The 23,303-nt window shown below is 41.8% G+C and overlaps 2 protein-coding genes and 1 pseudogene across 5 annotated transcripts in view; all 3 read left to right on the top strand.

Moving 5' to 3' along the window:
• Nucleotides 1-44: 44 nt before the first annotated feature.
• MSS51 (MSS51 mitochondrial translational activator) lies at nt 45-14,031 on the top strand. 2 transcript variants are annotated; one of them, XR_004245527.2, is made up of 7 exons: nt 45-4,226; nt 9,457-9,694; nt 9,994-10,149; nt 11,030-11,154; nt 11,384-11,950; nt 12,269-12,458; nt 12,689-12,773. XR_004245527.2 is itself a non-coding variant. In XM_058436358.1 (7 exons), the coding sequence occupies exons 2-7, from the start codon at nt 9,474-9,476 to the stop codon at nt 12,906-12,908; spliced, it is 1,383 nt and encodes a 460-aa protein (XP_058292341.1). In that variant the 5' UTR covers nt 45-4,226; nt 9,457-9,473; the 3' UTR covers nt 12,909-14,031. The 2 variants fall into 2 exon arrangements, 1 of the variants encoding a protein (XP_058292341.1); XM_058436358.1 differs by having other exon boundaries at nt 12,269-12,362; nt 12,689-14,031.
• Nucleotides 14,032-14,590: 559 nt separating this feature from the next.
• On the top strand, nt 14,591-15,885 carry LOC116459376 (large ribosomal subunit protein uL24-like; annotated as a pseudogene).
• A 6,439-nt stretch (nt 15,886-22,324) lies between these two features.
• Nucleotides 22,325-23,303, top strand: part of ANXA7 (annexin A7) — a 40,649-nt gene continuing 39,670 nt past the window's right edge. For all 3 annotated transcript variants that reach the window (XM_032139848.2, XM_032139839.2, XM_032139830.2), the window contains exon 1: nt 22,325-22,375. The gene's annotated coding sequence lies outside the window, so the exon portion shown is untranslated. The remainder of the gene's footprint in view (nt 22,376-23,303) is intronic.

Here is a 23,303-nt window from a genome sequence, read left to right as displayed (position 1 = left end):
TGAGGTTGCTAGCTGTATTTTGAATTGTGAGCAAAATGCCGAGAAACCCAGTTGGCATTTATACAAAATGTTGACCTCAGGTCTATAGTTCTTAAATGTGGCTAATTCTGTAACATAGTCTTGGTATTTTTTAATTATGAATGCATATCCTATTTCTAGGCAGGCTCTCTTACTTGAACACAAATCCAAAAACTAATTTAGAGTCTTTTTTGCCCAGATCTTTTAAGATTTACACCCCAGAGATTTAAGAAGAAAACCTCTAAATTTCAAAATTATGAAGAATTACAGAATTACTCATTTAAGGTACTTTAAAAGAAGTTTGTACATTGTCAAAGTAAATTTTAATTCAAATCATGTCTGTAAAACTTGATGTATTTTGTGTACGCATGTTTTCATTTTGCAAATATTTAATATATAGACCTATGATGTACAGGTACGACATGTATAGGTTACCTAGATGTTATGAGAAATTTTAGTTTATTGTGAGTACTCAAGTTGCTTAAAGAGCCACCAGGGTGATTTGCTGCTGGCTTTCTATCATTTTTATGTTTTAATGCAAAGGAAATTTTAAAATGTTCTGGAAGTGTTTTTGATTAAGCAATGCAGCCTAGAAGCAATGGTTCTGTTCAATCATTCAGATGTTAGTGGAAGCATAAAAGTCAAGACTGCATGTTGAAACCTTTCTTTTGATAGTTACTGAACTGCTTGGTTAAACTAAATGGAACCATGTGCTAATTTTTCACAATTATTGACCTGTATTGATTGCCACTGTAGTTTGGTATTTCCCTTTACTTTGGTGGCCTGCTTCCCTCATGCCCTGGAATACAACTCAGAGCTCCAGGCAGCGGAACCATCTATTGTTTTGTTTGCCAGAAAGTGCACCCTGTATGGTCTCCTGTCTAAGTTGGAAATATTATGCATGTGCAGGACTATTCGAGTATTTTATAAACAGTAGCACACAATAAATTCCATGCATGGGCCGCTGCTCCTATCTCTGTGTTGGGTTTTATTTGGAAGATGCAATCTGATTTGGCCTTTTGATGCAAATCAGAAAATCCTGTTACTAGAGCTGGGATATCCTCCGGAGATTATCTCGTGGATAGTTCATGGTAATTTGATTAATTAAGTTCTTTATAAATTTTGCCTTAAAAAAAACTTTTGTTATATACTTGTTTTACATGAGCATTAGTAACTGAGCACTAGAGGACTTTGAATGCCTACTATAGGCCTCCTAAATCTAATATTTAAGATCACTGTTTATTATCTTTTAATTGAAAGAAAATATGTTATTGTCTAGAATTTTGTTATAGTGGTATTGGGAATTTACTGGGTGTTCTAACAATAAGAGAAAATATTAGTGATAATTGCATTTTCGTATCTTATTCCTTCTTTGTCATAATCAAAATAAGTATAGGATTTTGCACATTGAGGGATATTAAGATATTGCTCAAAATTATACAATCATACAGTAACTTGAATTATAGTTCTCAGCAATAATTACAGTGAGATATATTATGAAACATTAAGTCAAAATATAGGCAGGGCACAGTGGCTCATGCCTGTAATCCAAACACTGGGAGGCTGAGACAGAGGATTGCTTGAGCCTAGGAGCTCATGGTTGCAGGCTGTGTTGAGCTATAATTGTACCACTGTACTCCAGCCTGGGTGACAGAGTGAGACGCCATCCCTTAAAAACAAACAAAATATATATATATATGTAAATATATTAGGCAAGCGCGTGTACACACACACACACACACACACACACACGCCTAATTCCAGGTAACAAACAGAACTTCTCAAATTGTTTGTTTCTTCTTTTTCTTTCTTTTTTTTTTTTGAGATGGAGTCTCGCTCTGTCACCCAGGCTGGAATGTAGTGGCATGATCTTGGCTCACTGCAACCTCCGCCTCCTGGGTTCAAGCAATTCTCCTGCCTCGGCCTCCCAAGTACCTGGGACTACAGGCGCCCACCACCACACCTGGCTAATTTTTGTATTTTTAGTAGAGACAGGGTTTCACCACGTTGGCCAGGCTGGTCTCAAACTCCTGACCTCGTGATCCGCCCACCTCAGCCTCCCAAAGTGCTGGGATTACAGGTGTCAGCCACCGCGCCCGGCCACAAATTGTTAATTATTATAACTCTCTTTGTAAGTTAATCAAAATATTAACTTACAAAGCAGTCCGTGAGTTTGCTCTAAAGTTATTAATGCATTGCATACCTTAAAGATTGTTGTCGATGTTGTTTTATGAAAGCTATTCAGTAAAGAGTTTATCTGGCTAAAATAGACCCAATAGAAAAATTAAAAAGTAAATAAGAGTTTAACTAGTATATCAGGTGCCAGGAACTTCCCTAGCCCTTAGGTGCATAACTAGCATTATATAGTGTTTGTGGGAATCATGGGTGAGCATTAAGTACGATCAGCAAAAAAAACTATGGATTGATGGTAAAATTTAAGAGGAAAATAAGAGAAAGGAACCAAACTCAGGAAAAGCAATATACCTGAAGAGTGATAAAGTATCACATAGTGCCTCACAGACCACTTCCTACATGTTGAATAGGAACCTCTTTCTAGTCTTTCTTCATAATTCATTTCACAGCATACCATTTATTAAGATTTTTTAAATGCAACTCATGATGAATATAAATTGTGAAAAGTTCAGACTTTGTAACTTTAAATGTCTACCAGAGCAAGTCATAGTGATGGTAAAATATAAGTATTCAACATCAAAGTTTTTCTGTATTACCATTCTCCTTTATATTCATTGACAACTTCTGAATTAGAAAAGTCAATCTCTGATGTCTTGTATCTTCTGCAGTTCAGCCATTATTAACAGAACTCAAAACATTTGAGGTTCTCAGCTAAATTTTGAAGCCTGTTAAATTTGAAGTTGACCTGAAACTTTTGCTCAAAGTGAATTACCCCTATTTTATTTAGGGTTTTTGCCTATTGCAACTGATTTTCCTTTATCCACAGCTATTCTACATAATGTTATGCAGTGTTTGGTTGAATCCTTAACACTTTTCTTCCACCTTCCCTGCCTGTAGTTTGTACTTTTTACAGTTTGGGGTTCCTGTGTGGATTTGATTTGCCACATTCCGGGACCTCATTGCAAGTGATTCTGTTCCCCAGTTTGATGATGTTCAAAGAAGCAGGTAAGTGAGAGCTGGGGCCAGATATAAGCAGCAAGTCAGAACTTTTTTATTTAAAATTTTTAAAAAAATTTTTTGAGGGTAAGAAAGATCTTGCAGTCTTTTAGGACCACTGCCCTAACAACTTCAGATAGGATAGCTGTAAGTAGAAAGAAGCTAGGAATGTGGAATTGAATTTCCTGGATCAGCTGCAATTACAAGGAGGATAAGAGAATTGTTGAGCTGATTCTTTTCTATTTTCTTTTCCTAGAAATAGTATGTATTTTTAGTCATTAACTAATATTTTGGTTTTGTTTAATATCCCAGAAGCATTTATTCCTCTCTTAAACAGATAAAGTGCTCCTGATGACACTCTCACTCAGAGAGTTATCTTACCCTTCTTTCAGGGAAAGTGAATTTTACAAGTTAATTCTGCATGTTTCCCCTACAACTGATTTCATTCTGTACTGTTAAATGGCCATTTATTTTCTCCCTTCTACTTAATCCAAGATTGGACATTGTTGAGTTTTGTTTGAACAATGTTTGTTATGCTAAAAAAGGACACCGGGCCTGGGGGAACTCATCCTGTGTCTAGATCAACAAACAGAACTCCAGAGGGTCCTCTGGTTCCTCCCACTTGGTTGGAAAAGTGCTTACCCTTTCCAATCAAATATTGACTTCTGCACTAATCCAAAGGGGTTTTTTTCTGAAGCTGTAAACAGAACAGAAATACTGCCTTGAGTGAGAGAAGTCTAGGAAGCAGTAGGTTTCCTTTTTTGTCAGCCTGCCTGGCCTTTACTTGGCTAACACTTGGGAGTGTTGACAGTCCTGAGCCCTCTTGGCAGAGAACAAAGGTTAGAAAGAAGCCCTCAGGCAGGGGAACAGATCCCTCTTTGCCTCATTAGGGAGAATTCAGCCTTGTCTGTCTGATTGGCAGGGCACACTTAATCACTGAGACTCAGCATTTCAGCAGTTTGCAAAGGAAAGTGATATGAACGACAGCTGCAAGTAAGCCACAACCTAGATCTGAAGAGATCAAGCACTCATTTCACTTGGAGGAAAGAGAGAAGGAAGGAAGCCGAGGACTTAGCAGGGTAAGTTTTTTTTTCGGTCAACCTGTCTGCTTGCTTAGTTTATAATTGAGTAAAGTATTTATCACCCCAGGCAGTGTTAATCACTGATTAAACAGCTGAATGTGGCCATAATTACAGTGTCCTTAATGCATTTCTCCTTCTCTTTTCCTACCCCCTTATCAGGATCTCCAATGACCAATTTCACTCCCCCTTCTCCCTACCTCCCCAAAGACGTTTTGCATTTTTTGGTGACTTACAGAAAATTAGATGAGCACTCCTTATCTGGAGATAGTGAAAATATGACTGTAGTTTAGGTGAAGCTTGGGACTCTTGGTGGTAAAGAAGAAGATGGGAAACCTAGGTCTAGGAATATTTTGTCTTGTAATTTGGACATGAAGGATAAAAGTTTTTCTAGGCAATCAAGATCATGTCTCGTCTCCAGTTCTTGGTGTTGGTGTTCTCTTTCTTATACCGGGACTAAATTAGAGCTTAAGTCACTGGGGATGGCTAGAAAAAAATGAAAGGGATTCCCTTTCTAAGTGGAGAACATTCTAGACTCTGGAAAGTTCAAAGAGCTTACTGCAATTCTTTCCAGCTTCTCCCGCGAGTCCCCTGTTTTTTCGTTTGTTTCTCTCAGTTTATAACCCGTGAACAGGGAGTAGCCTGGGGCTTTTTGCAGGAGAATTAGAACCAGGGAAGCTGTGTCTGGGCCTGGGGTATACAAACTCAAACATGAACCTGGTGATGTATATAGATGCAGATCAAAGACAAAGACCTGGCTTCTCACCCACCTTCTTACTTTTCTGCCAGAAAGGTAACTCATTTGTATCATGAACATTGTGCTCTAGACACAGAGGAGACTGTGACATTAGGGATTTTTACCACCACTCCTCTTCCCCAAACTGTGTGATCCTTTTGCTTTCTAACCAGTTCAGCCAACTCCCAGATTGCCAAAAGCTAATCTTCCTTTAGAGGAAGACCTCTCCTTGGAAATGCAGATAAGTAAAGCAGTACCTTTCTGACCTTAAGTGACTTGCTTCCATTGCAGCAAAAAGACTTATGTTTTAACTTCAGGGAGATATCTATTATAAATTCTGGGATTTAAGACCCTAGAGTTGTCTCAAATCACACTTTCCTTCCATACCTATTAAAAAAAAAAAAAAGTCCATTCTTTCAAGGTTTAAGAAAGTGTTGTCTTGGCTGGGCGCCGTGGCTCATGCCTGTAATCCCAGCACTTTGGGAGGTCGAGGCGGGTGGATCACGAGGTCAGGAGTTCGAGACCAGCCTGACCAACATGGTGAAACCCCGTCTCTACTAAAAATACAAAAATTAGCCGAGCATGGTGGCGCGAGCCTGTATCCCAGCTACTCAGGAGGCTGAGGCAGGAGAATCACTTGAACCCAGGAGGTGGAGGTTGCAGTGACCCAAGATCTCACCACTGCACTCCAGCCTGGGTGACAGAGTGAGACTCCGTCTCAAAGAAAGGAAGAAAAAGAAAGTGTTATCTTGCCTGAGGCAGGTGGATAGAGTAGATAAATGCTTTTCATAGAATGGCAGTGATTCTGAAAATGCAATGAGGATGTGAGGTGATTAAAAGTGGAGGACAGAATGAGGTGAGTTGTTGGAAATGGGGTCCTAAAATGTGAAGGGCAATTCCATCTACTCTTTTGGTAAAAGGACATGACCCTTAAACCCTAAGATAATCTAATATCATTAGGTCCAATTTCTTCTTCATTGAAGATAATATATAGGATATGGTATACAGTTGAGCTTGACTATTTCTGTTCTGTGGACTCTGAAACCATCCATTCACCCATGGGATAAGGGGAGACATTAAGAGGGTGGATGGAAACATAAGGATGAAGAGAAAGAAAGTACAAAGGAAAATACAAATTTGTTCCTCCATTAACCTGAGGACAGGTTTTTAAGAGTCATGTTGTAAGATATGGATATGAGCTGGATAATTCTGGGAACTTTTTGTTTATTTTTGCCACCTGCATACACCTCAGCTGCATGATGATTCTGAGGTTTTTCCTAACAGATCTGATCTAGAAGGATCAAATGTCAGATCATTTTTGTAACAAAACATGATCCCTGGTCTGAACTTTTAACAGTTTTCTCATTCACACTGCCAGCGTTTTTAATCCTCTATCATTTCTCTGTACCTGAAGACAATCTGGGGATTAATAACTTTTTAGCCTTTCAGTCTCTATGAATACCTTCCTTCCTTTCTTTTTTAATTGAAGCGAAAATCATATAAAATTAATAATTTTAAAGTGAGCAATTAAATGGCATTTAGTGTATTCACAGTATTGTTCAACCACCAATTTTGTCTGTTCCAAAACATTTTTATCACCCCAAAAGAAGACCCCATAACCATTAAGCAGTTACTCCCCATTTTCCCTTCCACCCAGCCCTTAGCAACTACCAATCTGCTTTCTGTCTCTGGGTTTACCTATTCTGGATATTTCATAGAAATGGCATCATACAACATGTATATAACATTTTGTGTTTGGCTTTCTTCACTTAGCATAATGTTTTTTGAAGTTCATCTACATTGTAGCATGTATCAGTATTTCATTTCTTTTTATAGCTGAATAATATACATCTTCATATGTATATTTATATCTCAATTTGTTTATCCATTTATCCATTGATGGACCTTTGGGTTGTTTCTACCTTTTAGCTGTTGTGAATAGTGCTGCTATGAACATTCACATATAAGTATTGGTTTGAGTATCTGTTTTTAAATATTTTGGGCACATACCTAAGAATGAAATTTCTGGTTATATAGTAATATTATGTTAACTTTTTGGGGAACTGCCATACTGTTTTCTATAGTGGTGGCACCATTTTACATTCTCACTTGCAGTGTACGAGGGTTCAAATTACGCCATATCCTCATCAACACTTGTTATTTTCTGTGTTTTTTTTTTTATAATAGCCATACTAGTGGGTATGAAGTAATATCTCACTGTGGTTCTGATTTGCATTTTCCTAATGACTATTGAGCATATTTTCTTGTGTTTATTGTCCACTTGCATATATTCTTTGGGAAAATGTCTATTCACATGTTTTGCCCAATTTTTTAGTTGGGTTGTTTGGTGGTTTTTTTTGTTTGTTCTTTGTTATTGAGTTGTGGGAATTCTTTATATATTTTGAATACTAACCCCTTGTCAGATATATGATGTGCAAATATTTTCTTCCATTCTTTGGGGTGTCATTTAACTCTGTTGTTAGTTTAGCATCCTTTGATGCACAAAAGTTTTTAATTTTGCTGTCCAATTTATCTATTTTGGTGGTGGTGGTGTTGCCTGTGCTTTTGGTGTCATATCCTAGAAATTTTTGCCAAACCTATGTCATGAACCTTTCCCCATAGACTTTTATAGTTTTACTTCTTAAGTTTAGGTCTTTAAACATTCAAACTCGAGTCATTCTATTTCATTAATTTGTAGAATGTTTCTGTCTATATTTCTGTGTTTATTCTCTCCTCTGTGCTTAGAATTTCTTTTTTCCCTATTTCCAAGTATTCAAAGTATTCCCATCTTTCAAGGTCTATTCCAACTGCTACCTGCTTCATGAAGCAAGCCACTGAAGAGATTCTCACCCACTGAAGAGATTTTCTTCTTCTGATCTCCCATTAGTGCTTTAGTTGCATTTTTCTGGTTGGATTTATATAGTACCTTATAGTCTACATCTAATCTCTCTACAAGACATTTAGATATATATTTCTCATATTTGCTTCAATATATAGTGTTTTGCAAATGATTTCATCTGTTTATCAGTAAATATATATTACATGAATGGACATTTTAATTTTTCTCGTATGGTCCTTTCTGTTTACTCAGCTCTTATGGAAGGCATGGGAGAAGATGAGACAGGGAAAGAGGACAGCACAGAGTCACAGCCAGATAGTGACTGAGTGTAGGCTTACTTCTACCTCAAAACTTATCACTTTAGGAAATTTTTCTGACTTGCTTGACTACATAACTCTTAGTGCACGTTTTATATTACATTTAATTTTTACTTCTTGGCTTATTGCTTATACATGTGATAATAAGTCTTTCAAAATAAATGTTTTCTCTCTCTAGATTAAACTGTCTAACTCTCCAATTGGATGGTCACTTTGGAGAACTAAAACTTCTATTGCTTTTTCCTCTTTTAAATTGAGTTTTAAAATACATTAAAGATATATTTATATTTTCTCCTTATTAAAAAAGTCAGACATTACAGGTAAGTATACAGTCCTGTTCGATCAGCCCAGTTCCTGTTTAACTGCCTTCTTACCCTATTCAGAGTTAATCACTGTTACCAGTTTTCTTTCTCTCTTTTTTTTTTTTTTTAGACAGAGTTTCGCTCTTGTTGTCCCAGGCTGGAGTGCAATGGCGTGATCTCGGCTCACCGCAACCTCCGCCTCATGGGTTCAAGCAGTTCTGCCTCAGCCTCCCAAGTAGCTGGGATTACAGGCACCCACCACCACGCCCAGCTAATTTTTTGTATTTTTAGTAGAGACGGGGTTTCACCATGTTGGCCAGGCTGGTCTTGAACTCCTGACCTCATGTGATCCACCCGCCTCAGCCTCCCAAAGTGCTGGGATTACAGGCGTGAGCCACCACGCCTGGCTGTTACCAGTTTTCTATGGGCCCTGCCAAATCTTTTTTTATGCATTTACTTACATATATATATATGTGTGTGTGTATATATATATATATAATGTATAGGACTTAATATGTATAAATTATATTCATATAAAATTATTTCTTCTTGGCTGGGCGCGGTGGCTCAAGCCTGTAATCCTAGCATTTTGGGAGGCCAAGGTGGGTGGATCACCTGAGGTCAGGAGTTTGAGACCAGCCTGACCAACATGGTGAAACCCCATCTCTACTAAAAAATACAAAAATTAGCTGGGCATGGTGGCGCCTGCCCGTAGTCCCAGCTACTCGGGAGGCTGAGGCAGGAGAAGTACTTGAACCTAGGAGGTGGAGTGAGCTGAGATTACGCTGCTGCACTCCAGCCTGGGAGACAGAGCGAGACTCTGTCTCAAAAAACAACAACAACAACAAATTATTTCTTCCCTATTTTCCACAGCTGCCTATGGTGATCAATAACCAGTAAATACTGAATAAATCTTACTGATAACCTGGGTCTGAGAGAATGGAATGAGAAATGAAAGATCAAGCATATGAAAATACTTCACATGTGTCCAGCTTGTAAAATTCCATTCCATGTCTGTTCTGCATATAATCTCCAGGTATCACTGGACAGGCCATGGCTCCACGGTCCCGGCGACGAAGGCACAAGAAACCTGCCTCATCAGTGGCTCCCATCATCATGGCCCCAACCACAATTGTGACCCCTGTGCCTCTGACCCCCTCAAAACCTGGCCCTAGCATTGACACACTTGGCTTCTTCTCCTTGGATGATAATGTTCCTGGCCTATCGCAGCTGATCCTTCAAAAGCTGAACATGAAAAGCTATGAAGAATATAAGTGAGTGACCAGCTCTATGGAAAAGGGATATATTGTCTCTGGTAGAAGTAAATTTCAGAAGGTGGAGAGGGAGTACAGTTTGGGGAATATGGAGTATTTGCAATAAGAGATTTTCTCATCCTGACTTTTGCCAGTTACTGTATTACTATAAAAGAAGAAATATTCACTTAAGTGAAAAATGATGGCAGTGGGAGATGTAGGAGTAAGTGGAAATGTGTAGGAGACAAGATGGGGGGCATGAGAGATTTTGGAGATATTCCTTTCCCCATTGTCATTCCTTCTCCATGCTGTCACTGCAGGTTGGTGGTAGATGGGGGTACCCCTCTATCAGGCTTTGGATTTCGATGTCCTCAAGAAATGTTCCAGAGGATGGAAGACACATTTCGATTCTGTGCTCACTGTAGAGCACTCCCTAGTGGGCTTTCAGACTCCAAGGTTCTCCGGCACTGTAAGAGGTGACTCGTTGGGGGCTAATAGGGAGACATTCAGAAATGATCCTGTACTAGCCGGGCATGATGACTCATGCCTGTAATCCCAGCACTTTGGGAGGCCGAGGCAGGTGGATCACATGAGGCCAACCTGGCCAACACGGCAAAACCTTGTCTCTACTAAAAATACAAAAATTAGCCTGGTGTGGTGGCACACACCTGTAGTCTCAGCTACTCGAGAGGCTGAGGTGGGAGAATTGCTTGAACCCAGGAGGCAGAGGTTACAATGAGCCGAGATTGCACACTGCACTCCAGCCTGGATGACACAGCGAGACTCTGTCTCAAAAAGAGAAAAAAAAAAAAAAAAGAAATGACCTTGTACTACAACCTCATTCCAAGAGGAAAGATCTGAAAGTTTTCAAAATAACCTAAGACGTAGGTCCTCATTTTTTGTCACCCAGGCTACAGAGATTAGAACAGTGTTCTAATCCTGCTTATTTCTGGTGTTATTGGGAAGTGAGACAAGAAACCACGATACAATTCTCTCTCTCTCTCTCGAGTACTCAAGGAGTAAGACTACATTTGTTCTGGGGAGGTGGGGGTTGAACCATACCTGTTAGGAGAGGACAGCTGCAAACTCGTGGTGTTTTTTTCTAAAAGTGATATAAAAAGTGAGTTGTTCCAGATAGAGAGTAAGGTATCACTCTGTCTGGCAGAATAATTATATTCCCAATCCCTCCTGCCTTGTCTGTCAAATGTAGTCCCCAAAATTGGTGCATCAGCTGTCATTCCTCTCCCTACCTTCCTTACCCATTCACCATCCTAGGTGCAGGAATATCAGTTCCTTTCTTCAGATAACCCCGATCACATTTATAGTATAAGAACTATTTCTCTCTCATTCTCTCAGGTGCAGAAATGTCTATTACTGTGGTCCAGAGTGCCAGAGGTCAGACTGGCCTGCACACAAGAGGGTTTGTCAAGAGCTTCGTCTTGTGGCTGTGGACCGTCTCATGGAATGGCTTCTGGTCACAGGTGGAGTGGTGGTGTTGAGGATCTCTGCCATAATGGTCATAGTTGATTGCATTTAAAGGAAAATACAAAATCATATTGTTATGAAAAAATGAGGAAGTGGGGCAAAGGATGGGGCAGCCCTGTGCACAGGTTGGCAGAGTGAACATGGAGGGAATATTGATCATTAGTGAGGGGGAAATTTTGAAGCCAGAAAAGCATTAGGTTACTTCTTATTTCTTCTTTCCTACAGGTGATTTTGTCCTACCCTCAGGACCTTGGCCATGGCCACCTGAAGCTGTACAGGACTGGGACTCCTGGTTTTCTATGAAGGGGTTACACCTAGATGCTACATTGGATGCTGTGCTAGTTAGTCATGCCGTGACCACCTTATGGGCCAGTGTAGGACGGCCAAGGCCAGACCCGGATGTCCTGCAGGGATCTTTGAAGCGGCTGCTGACAGATGTCCTGTCACGGCCCTTGACTATAGGTCTAGGACTTCGGGCCTTCGGGATAGATGTTAGGAGGATTGGGGGAAGCACAGTGCATGTGATTGGTGCTTCCCATGTGGAGACATTTCTTACTCGCCCAGGGGACTATGATGAGCTTGGTTACATGTTTCCTGGGCACCTTGGACTCCGTGTGGTCATGGTGGGTGTAGACGTAGCTACTGGCTTTTCACAGAGCACCTCAACTTCACCCCTGGAACCTGGCACAATTCAGCTTAGTGCCCACAGGGGCCTCTACCATGACTTCTGGGAGGAGCAAGTAGAGACCGGGCAGACACACCATCCAGATTTGGTGGCGGCATTCCATCCAGGTAAGAGTCATTGGTTCAGGGGAATAGAGGGTGGCTCCCCTGAGAATTTTCCATCCTGAATCTTCTATCTTCTGTCTTTGGAACCCCATTCATTTGGTCTCATTAAACACAATATGATGACAACTTTTCCTGATCATTTGCCATATGTACTACACTTGGGTTTAGAATTTTTCATTGAAGAGTAGATGATGATGATGATGATAGTAATGATTGGGGATAAGCAAGGTGAGGGGTGGGGTGCTCACAATCAAAGAAATATCTTGCTCTTAGGGTCTGCTTTAGTCTTTCCCTATTCCCATTTTCATTTTTGTTCCACAGGTTTCCATTCCTCTCCAGACTTGATGGAGGCTTGGCTGCCCACCCTGCTGCTACTTCGTGACTATAAGATTCCTACATTGATTACTGTTTACAGGTTTTGACCTCTTCCTATTTGTGATACTTCCCTGACTTTACATCTCTCTTTATATAGATGAGCTCATTTTGCCCCATCTTGCTCATCTACCTTCTGGTGAGGATATTCATCTTTTCTGCATGTAGCTTTTTCATCCCCTTGGAACAGTCCTTTGCTAGTTAATTGAGTATTTAATGAGACATTTGGGAGGGAAGGATAGCCCTTGCCTAGTCCAGCCTTAGGCAATTTGGGGGATTGGTGATTACAGAAATGTCAGGCTCTTGGGCAATTTTTCCTTTATCTCTGTCACAATCAGTAGAGTAATTTTTCTTCTCTCTCTTCTACAGCCATCAGGAGTTGGTATCCTCTTTGCAGATTCTGGTGGAACTGGATACACACATCACTGCCTTTGGGGCTAATCCTTTCATGTCCCTCAAACCTGAACAGGTCTATTCCAACCCCAACAAGCAGCCAGTATACTGCAGTGCATACTATATCACGTTTCTTGGAAGCTCCTGTCAGCTGGATAATAGGCAATTAGAAGAGAAAGTGGATGGTGGGATTTAAATAGATCATGACTGGACATCTGGAAAATTGGGAGGTTGTGATGAAATTACCCTGCTAATGCCAGGTTCTTGCAAACTTTGAAAAACACTGTATTCTAAACCTCATTCACTGTTTGGGTAAAAATTCTAAGCTGAATGAGAGTTTCTGTATAACATAACTGGTTTCTTTCTTTTTTTTGAGATGGAGTCTTGCTCTGTTGCCCAGGCTGGAGTGCAGTGGCGCGATCTCCGCTCACTGCAGCCTCTGCCTTCTGGGTTCAAGTGGTTCTCCTGCCTCAGCCTCCCTAGTAGCTGGGATTACAGGTGCACACCACCACACCCGGCTAATTTTTGTATTTTTAGTAGAGACAGGGTTTCGCCATGCTGGCCAGGCTTGTATCAAATGCTTGACCTCAAGTGATCTGCCTGCCTCGACCTCCCAAAGTTCTGGGATTACAGGCGTGAGCCACCATGCCCAGCCAATATAATTGTTTCTAAGAGTTTAGCCACAGTAGCCTCTAGAGATAGGAAATTAGATTTAGTGGGTGGGAAGAGGCCCTGATGTTGGTCTTTCCAGAGCTTATAGTTCCTAACACTTTCCTTTGTAAGGAAGTTTACCTTTTGACTGGAACCAGATGGCACTGAGGAGAAGAATGAGAACCACCTTATTCTTCTGAAAAAGACTTTCTTCTCATCCAGTAATTTGGGCTAAAAAAATGGAAATGATGAAGTGGTGCAAGAATGGACAAGTCAGGGAAGTCATTGGGAACATGGATGAGGTTGTAAACATTGGTACAGTGTCCTGTTTCCTGGCTTTTTTGAGACAAATGTCTAATTTTCCTGTTTTCTCTTGGGGACATTTGACCCTAGAGTAGCCCTGGTGTTATATTTTAGATATCCCAAGCTATATCAGACTTTACCTGAGTATACTGGAGTTACTTATTATCCCCCATTCTATACCCCAATAAACTCAGTTTGGGGCTTCTTAAGTCACTTGTTTTATTTCCTATTCACTGGCAAGTATTACTCATCTGCACATAACACCTCAAGACTGGAAGTTTCTCTCTTGCCAACAGAGTAATTAGCATCAGTTCTCTGGGTCTGCCACTCTGTCAACCATTTGCCTCATGTCATCCTTTTCTTTTTTATTTCTTTTTCTTTTTTCTTTTTCTTTTTTTTTTTTTTTTTTTTTTTGGAGACAGAGTCTTGCCCTGTCACCAAGGCTAGAGTGCAGTGGCATTATCATAGCTCTTTGCAGCCTCAGACTCCTGGGCTCAAGTGATCCTTCCATCTCATCCTCTCAAGTAGTTGGGACTTACAGTAGTTGAGTACATACCACCACGCCCAGCTAACTTTTTTTTTTTCTAGAGACAGGGCCTCCTTGTGTTGCCCAGGCTGGTCTCAAACTCCTGGGCTCAAGCAATCCTCCCACCTCAGCCTGCCAGAGTGTTAGGATTACAGGCGTGAGACACTGTGCCCAGCCAAGGTCATCCTTTTCTCATCATACTCTCAGAATTAGGACATTTCCTAGGTATTCATTCCTACAATCTTGCCATGACTGTCTCTCGCACACATACAGCCCATCACCCTAACACACACATACACATTCTATTGCCCCCTCTAATAGGGATAATTTTAGAATTTCATATATTCATTGAAAACAGTACCTGTCATACTACAGGTACTGTATTTTGGCTTTGGGGAGATTGAAAGGTGAATAAGACATGGTGTTTATTCTTAGGAAAGGAAATAGTATTTATGTATTTGGAGATACCTTTATTGCAAAGTATAATATGGAGTAAGAAACACGAGAGAGGCTTCTGGTGCTAAGGAAATAGAGTGAAAAGAGCTCTCTTCCTTCTTGCGGCCATCACTGAAGTGGGAGCGGCCAAAATGAAGTTTAATCCCTTTGTGACTTCCGACTGAAGCAAGAATTGCAAAAGGCATTTCAATGCACCTTCCCACATTCGCAGGAAAATTATGTCTTCCCCTCTTTCCAAAGAGCTGAGACAGAAGTACAACGTGCAATCCATGCCCATCCAAAACGATGATGAAGTTCAGATTGTACGAGGACACTATAAACGTCAGCAAATTGGCAAAGTAGTCCAGGTTTACAGGAAGAAATATATTATCTACAATGAACGGGTGTAGTGGGAAAAAGCTAATGGCACAACTGTCCACACAGGCATTCACCCTAGCAAGGTAGTCATCACTAGGCTAAAACTGGACAAAGACCGCAAAAAGATCCTTGAACAGAAAGCCAAATCTGGCCAAATAGGAAAGGAAAAGGACAAATACAAGGAAGACACAATTGTGAAGATGCAAGAATAAAGTAATCTTATATACAAGCTTTGATTAAAACTTGAAACAAAGAAAAAAAAATAGAGTGAAAAGAGATCATTTTGCTAAACGATAGTGAAAATATTCTGAGTGAGAATTTTTTGAAACAGAGCACAAGGCACTCAAGATGGAAGGAACAACAGGACCAGTAGTTTGGAGGCAGAAAAGCCTATGGGATATTTGAAGGTACCTTTGGGGATTAGTATAAATTAAGTCTGGAAGGTAGATTGAGATAAGATTATAGAAGTATTGTGGATTTTTGTAGATCTGAGTATGAATCCTGGAGCAGCCATCAAATTTTATATTGCAAGGGAAGCTAAACTTCTCTAAGCCTTAGTTTCTTCATCTGTAAAATGGAGATAATACCAAGTATCCCACATTAATATTGAAGTTAAATGAAAATGTTTGCAAAGTTGGAGGACTCACACATCCCAATTTCTTTTTTTTGTTGTTTGAGACAGAGTCTCGGGCTCAAGTGATCCTCCCACCTCAGCCTCCCTAGTAGCTGGGACCACAAGTGCAAGCCACCATGCCCAGCCAATTTTTGTATTTTTTGTAGAGACAGGGTTTTGCCATGTTGCCCAGGCTGGTCTTGAACTCCTGAGCTCAAGAGATCCACCCTCCTCAGCCTCCCAAAGTGCTGGGATTATAGACGTGAGCCACTGCCCGGCCCCCAGTTCCAAAACCTATAATCATTATATACTTACCAGTTCAATATCCCTAATCTGAAAACCTGAAGTGCTCCTGTGAGCGTATCCTTTGAGTGCTATGTTGGCACTCCAAAAGTTTCAGGTTTTGGAACATTTTGCATCTCGGTACTCAAGATGCTTCCAAATACACTTTGGAGCATTTTGAATTTCAAATTTTTGGATTAGGGATGCTCAACCTGTACAAAATAGTAGTAGTCAAGACAATGTGATACTGGCATAGAATAGACATACGGTCAGTGTAATAGAATTGAGAATTATCTTAGTCTGCTTGGGCTGCTGTAACAAAATACTGTAAACTGTGTGGCTTCTAAACATCAAATTTATTTTCCACATTTCTGGAAGCTGGAAAGTCCCAAATCAAGGCACTAGCCGATTTCGTGTCTGGGAAGGGCATGTTCTTACTGTGGAAGGGGTGACTGAGCTCACTCTTTCCTCTTTTACAAGGACACTAATCCCACACATGAGGGCTCTGCCCTCATGACCTAATAATTTCCCAAAGATCCCACCTCCTAAAGCCAGAGGTTAGGATTTCAGGATGTGAATTTGTATATGTGTGGTGTATGTATGTGTATGTGTATGTTTTAGGGTGGAGGAGGGTCACAAAACATTCAGACTGTAACAAGAATAGCAGAGCATGGTGGTTCATGCCTGTAATCCCAGCACTTTGGGAGGCCGAGGCAAGCAGATCGTTTGAGCTCAGGAGTTTGAGACCAGTGTGGGAAACATCCCAAAACCCTGTCTCTAAAAAAATACAAAAAAAATTAGCTGGGCGTAGTGACACATACCTGTAGTCCTAGCTACTTGAGGGGCTGAGGTGAGAGGATCGCTTGAGCCCAGGAGGTTGAGGCAGCAGTGAGCCAAGATTGTGCCACTGCACTCCAGCCTGGGTGAAAAGTGAGAACCTGTCTCAAAAAAAAAAAAAAAAAGAAAAAGAAAAATACCTTAGCATTTATGGTCAATTGATTTTTGACAAGGGTACATAAACAATTAATTGGGAAAAGAACAGACTTTTCAACAAATAGTGCTGGGACAACTGGATATCCAGGTGCAGAAGAATAAAGTTATACCCCCACCTCACACAATATACAAAGATTAACTCAAAATGGTTCAAATACCTAAAACTAAAACTCTTCAAAGAAAATAAAGGGGAAAATCTTCGTGAACTTATCTGGCAATGTTTTCTTAGATATGACACCAAAAGCACAAGCAACCAAAATAAAAATAAATAAATTAGACTATCAAAATTTAAAATTTTGGGCCAGGTGTGGAGGCTCACACCTGTAATCCCAACATTTTAGGAGGCAAAGATGGGAGGACTGCTTAAGCCCAGAAGTTCAAGATGAGCCTAAGCAACATAGACCTATCTCTAAAAAAAAAAAATTAGCTGAGCATGGTGGCGCATGCCTGTAGTCACACTACTTGGGAGGCTGAGGTGGAAAGATCGCTTGAGCCCAGGAGGCTGCAGTGAGCCATGATCGCACACCAGCCTGGGTGACAGAGCGAGATCCTGTTTCAAAAGAAAAAAAAAAAAAAGAATGAGAGAAAATATTAATAAATTATATATCTGGTAAGGGACCTATAACTTAAAAGGACAGATAACTCAATTAAAAATGGGCAAAGGATCTGAACAGACATTTCTCCAAAAAAGATGTATAAATGGCCAATACGTACCTGAAAAGATGCCCAACATCATCAATCATTAAGGTATACAAATTAAAATTACAATCAGATACCACTTCATACCCACTACGATGGCTATGATAGAAAAAAAACAGGTAGTAACAAATGTTGATGAGGATGTGAAGAAATTGTAACCTTCATACACTGCTGGTGGGAATGTAAAATGATGCAGCCAATTTGGAAAACAGTCTGGCAGTTCCTCAAACAGTTAAACATTGAGGGCGAGGTAATGATGACTCACGCCTGTAATCCCAGCACTTTGGGAGACTGAGCTAGGAGTACTGCTTAAAGCAAGGAGTTTGAGACTAGCTTGGGCAACGAATCAAGACCCTGTCTCTTAAAAAAAAAAAAAAAAAAAAACGTTAAAAATTGACTTACCATTTGACCCAGTAGTTTTGCTCATAGGTTTGTACCCATGAGAAATGAAATCATATGTATATAAATATTCATAGCAGCATGATTCATGACAGCCAAAAGATGAAAACAACCAAAATATCCATCAGCTTATGAATGGATAAGCAAAATGTGGTAAATCCTTACAAGGAAATAGTATTTGACCATAAAAGTAATGAAATACTGATTCATGTTACAATATGAAAGCCAGTTACAAAAGACTACATATTGTACAAGTGCATTTATATGAAATGCTCAGAATAGGCAAGTCTGGAGACAAAGTAGATTAGTGGCTGCATGTGGAGGGGGAAGATGGGGGTATTGGGGGTGATGGGTAAAGGGTATGGGATATAACCATTTTAAAATTGATTGTGGTGATAGATGCACAACTCTGAATGTACTAAAAATCATTGAATTGTACACATTATATGGGTGAATTATATTTCAGTAAAGCTGTTACCAAATTTTTCTAATCTTAGAGAATGTAAAAAATAAGGATATTTAAATCCTTAACACAGTACCTAGCAAATAGTATGTCCTTAATAGCTATTATTTGATAAATACCATTTTGAATTTTGCTCAGTAACACAGATTGAACTAGCAGTAGTGTGTAAGATGGTTTGGTAATGGAAAATCCAGTTAGGACACTATTGTCGTGGTTCAGATGAGATAATGTAGGTGTTAGCTAAGATTATATCAGTAGGTATGGAGAGCAAGAGGTAATTTTTAACTACAAGTAAATAAGTAGTGACATTTTGCAGGTAGAACATGAAAGTAAAATCTGTAGGATTTGTTTGCTGATTATGATGGATGAAGGGTGGTGTATCTGTCAGCCAGAATATAATTAGAAACTACACAGTAACAGGTGGCACAAAAACATCCAATTTAGTAGAATGGTAGTGATAGTGCATAAAAGTCCAAATGCCTATCTTATTGTCAAATGCTGAGGATTCTAAGATGGCTTTTGCCCTTAATAGGAGACTGACATAAGCAAGGACAATATAATGGAATTATGTTTTCTAAAGTCAGCATATGAAATGAAAAAAATATTTTCAAATCTACCTTTGAAAATCCTTTAGGGTAGCACATGGGTTCTCTCAGTAGGTCTATCAGAGCCAGTTTTTTCCAGTGTTGCAAATAAATCTGTATTTGGCTGATCACCAGATGAAGTAGTTGGCTTGGGTTTTGGGGGCCCTATTGTAGTCAATCAGACAATCAATTATTTATCAAACACTCACTACTAGGCTCTAAAGATATCCCTGTTCTCAAGGAGCTTACATTCTAGATGGGGACAGAAACAGTAAACACACAGAATTTCAGATGCTTTTAAGTGGTATAAGGAAAATTAAATAATGAGCATAGCTGGTAGTGGTGGTTGTGCTGGTGGCAGCTACTAATGTTCAGGAAGTACCTCTCTGAGGAAATGACATTTTTTGTTTGTTTTTTTTTTTGAGATAGGGTCAGGCTCTGTCACCCAGGCTGGAGTGCAGTAGTGAGATCTTGGCTTACTACAGCCTCTGCCTCTCAGGTTCAAGTGGTTCTCCCCTGTGAGCCTCCTAAGTAGATGGGATTACAAGTGCACACTACTATGCCTGACTAATTTTTGTATTTTTTTGTAGAGATGGGGTCTCGCCATGTTGCCCAGGCTGGTCTCCAACTCCTGGGTTTCAGTGATCTGCCTGCCTTGGGCCTCCCAAAGTGCTAGGATTATAGGTGTGAGCCAGCTCACCCAGCGAGGAGACCACATTTGAGATGACACCATGGAGAACATTCCTAGTAGAAGCGATAGCAAGTGCCAAGGTCCTGAGAATCTGGTGCATTTGGTCACAAGCTTGGTATGTTTGGACCGAAGGCCACTGTGTTCAGAGGTTAGTGATAAAGGAAAGTGAAGGCCAGACGCAGTGGCTCACGCCTGTAGTCCCAGCACTTTGGGAGGCCGAGGCAGGTGGATCACGAGGTCAAGAGATCTAGACCATCCTGGCTAACATGGTGAAACCCCGTCTCTACTAAAAATACAAAAAAAATTAGCTGGGCGTGGTGGCAGGCACCTTTAGTCCCAGCTACTCGGGAGGCTAAGCCAGGAGAATGGCGTGAACCTGGGAGGCGAAGCTTGCAGTGAGCTAAGATTGCACCACCGCCACCGCACTCCAGCCTGGGCGACAGAGCAAGTTTCCGTCTCAAAAAAAAAGAAAGTGAAAAGGGATTAGATGAGCGATGTAGGCAGGGACCAGATTATCTAGGGCCTAATAGACCATCATCAGGAGTTTGGATTTTATTTTCTTCTGGTTCCAGCGGGAAGCTATTAAAGAAGTTAATCACGGGAATTACATGACCCAATTTATTCTTTAGAAAGATCACTCTGACTCAGGGTTTCTTAACCTCAGCGCTATTGACTTTTTGGGCTGAATAATTCTTTGTATAGGGACTGTAGGCATTGTAGAATATGTACTTTGTTTAGAATCCTTGGCCTTCACCCACTAGATGCTAGTAACCCCACCACCTCCCCTCAGTTGTGACAACCAAAGATGTCGCCACACATTGTCAGGTGTCCCTGAGGGACAAAATTACTATTCTAATGGAACAAAAAGGATATGTACTTAAATACCAGACTCTGAGCTAGGCGTGGTGGCTCACACCTGTAATCCCAGCACTTTGGGAGGCCGAGGTGGGTGGATCACCTGAGGTCAGGAGTTTGCCTGGCCAACATGGCAAATCCCCGTTTGTATTAAAAATATAAAAATTTAGGCCGGATGTAGTAGCTCACGCCTGTAATCCTAGCACTTTGGGAGGCTGGGGTGGGTGGATCACCAGGTCAGGAGATCCAGACCATCCTGGCTAAGACAGTGAAACCCCGTCTCTACTAAAAATACAAAAAATTAGCCGGGCGTGGTGGTGGACGCCTGTAGTCCCAGCTACTTGGGAGGCTGAGGCAGGAGAATGGCGTGAACCCCGGGGGGCGGAGCCTGCAGTGAGCCGAGATCGCGCCACTGCACTCCAGCCTGGGCGACAGCGAGACTCTGTCTCAAAAAAAAAAAAAAAAAAAAGGATGAAATGGCAAATGTCGTATTAGACTATTGGACTATTCCTGCAGCTCAGAAAAGTGGGCTGGAAATAAGAGGTTTGGCAAATACCCCGTTATGGTGGTAATTAAGGCAGAGGGAGGGTTTGGAACGAGCTCACAAAGGGAACTGTAGAATGAACAGAGTAGGCTTCTCAGGGAAGGCTTAAATCCTGGAAGTCTCTGGGGTAGGTAGGACAGAAAGTCCTGTTATTTTCCAGGTAGACAGACTGTTGGGCGCTGGGGAATTAATGCTGGTCACCTAGAGAGTTGTGCATTTTGTCTACCATTGTTAAATGAGGCAATGACCTGCCTCAAATACTTTTCACCTATTTGGAAGCCATGTATATTTTGCTTGCTCTTCCCATTTAAAATCGTAATCTACTCTATTCCACCCCCATGAGGAAGCTTTGGGTAGAAAAGTGTGTAGAGGAATAAGTAAGTTGATGTGCATCAGATGTGCAAACTTTAGTGTGCATCAGAACCACCTGGAGGGCTTGTTCAAACAGGTTGCTGGGCACCACCCCGGGAGTTTGATTCAGTAGGTCTAAGGTGGAGTTCAATAATCTGCATTACTAACACGTTTCCAGGTGATGCTGCTGTTCAGAGGACCACACCCAGAAACTACCTTTTACCACCCTAAAAGGTAGCTGATTGGTTTTAGCTATGTAATATAAATTCCTTAACGAGTTTAAAATACTGATCTGAGCCCTTGTAATTTCCTCAAATGTTTAATACTAATGTGTGTTTAATGCTGTAGCCACGAGGGGAGCCTAGAATCACCTAACAACTCCCTTCGGGAGTGATTTTGATTCGTTCATCTACAGTTCCAACTAAGATTTCCCACAAATATTACTTTCACAGGAGGCTAACAAAAACGCCGTCTTTGTCCCCAGAAAATACCTGGAGGACGGCATTTCAGAGGCGAGGAGGCTGCAGCAGCCTCCCAGTCTCAGCCCTCCTCTGCCGCCCACCACTGAAGGGGCCCCGGATACCCCGAGGACTGCTGCAACTTCCTAGGTGACTTGAGGCAGCCTTAAAAGGGATTGGCGCAGGGTCCTTGCGACAGATAAATGTGATTAAAAATCCGCTGGGCCACGCGAAAGGAGTCTTTTTCCCTCAGGTGGAGCCTAGGGGCAGGACTCAGGGACAGCCCGCTCCCCGCACCGCCCTCTCCGACTCCAGGGGCGTTCCCGGCTGCAGCCGCGATCCTAACGGGCTCGCGAGACGCCCCGCCCACCCTGGGCCCGCCCCCGGCTCCATCTTGCGGGCTACCGGGTTGGGCTGTGACGCTGCTGCCGGGGTCAGGTGAGGAGCGGCGCCCCCTCCCCTTCCCACCTCGTCCGCCTCAGTGGTCCTGCCCTCGGCCCGGTTTTGGTGCCGCTGTCCCAGAGCTGGTGGGGCGCGGCTGGAGGGCCGTGTGGGCATCCCGGGTGGCGGCGACTCGGTTTGCGCGTCTCGTAGCCGGGCTGCCGGCCGGGGTGTGGGGTGGCGTGGGTGAGGCGGCCGGCCTGGCTTACGGGAAGCCCTTCGGTCCGTTTGGAAATCCCAGGGACCAGTGGCGCCCCGCCCTCGGGCAGGTGGAGGAGCTGAGGCCGGAGCGTGGCCCAGCCGCCTCGCGGGAGGCTGAGTAGGGAAACGCATGGGCAGTGCTGAAAGCTGTCTGGCTGGTAGTGGCTGTGCTTTCCGGTGACACAGCGAATTTAGGGAAACTTGGGAAATTTTTACTGTGCTTAGTGAACCGTAGGACAGAATGCGCCAGGCCAAGGTCGTACACTGGTTCTCGTTTACAGTTCTTGGAAGCTATTCTAGAATAGCATTCCAGATTTGATTTCTGTTCCCCGACCAGCAGCAAATGTGTGTTGAAATTAGCTCATCCTGTGCAAACACTGCGCAAGGAAACCAAGGTGCAGAGGTAGATGGCTGATGTCCACCGTAAAGTGACAGACATGACGCTGTTGTCTTCCGACTGCCGTAAACGCCCTAATTTTTGCCAGCTAATGGCCAGCTAATCTGCTAAATGTGTCCGAATTAGATGATGAGTGTAATGAGTTACCTTCCAGGCAAGGAAAGAGTTTGAAGCACTGAATAGGTAAAAGAGATAACTTTGGCCACTGCAAACTTTCAGTCCTTTTCAGTGAGGACTGTCTTTTAGTCCTCACTGGTGGGTGGCTACCTACCTGTCCGTGCAGAGGACTAGCCATGCCTCCACGTTCTTTCTCCAAATCACTGACTG

The sequence above is a fragment of the Hylobates moloch genome, unplaced genomic scaffold, assembly GCF_009828535.3.
Source record: "Hylobates moloch isolate HMO894 unplaced genomic scaffold, HMol_V3 SCAFFOLD_3, whole genome shotgun sequence".
Classification (NCBI taxonomy): Eukaryota; Metazoa; Chordata; class Mammalia; order Primates; family Hylobatidae; genus Hylobates; species Hylobates moloch.
Note: the sequence above shows the minus strand (reverse complement) of the source record. Positions and strands in the feature narration are given on the sequence as shown.

What these genes read in the sequence shown, in the direction of transcription:
- MSS51 (XM_058436358.1), top strand. Translation starts at nt 9,474, where the DNA reads ATGGCTCCACGGTCCCGGCGACGAAGGCACAAGAAACCTGCCTCATCA. An exon ending in GTTCTCCGGCACTGTAAGAG is followed by an intron (nt 10,150 to 11,029) that starts GTGACTCGTTGG and finishes TCATTCTCTCAG; the next exon opens with GTGCAGAAATGTCTATTACT. An exon ending in GGAATGGCTTCTGGTCACAG is followed by an intron (nt 11,155 to 11,383) that starts GTGGAGTGGTGG and finishes TCTTTCCTACAG; the next exon opens with GTGATTTTGTCCTACCCTCA.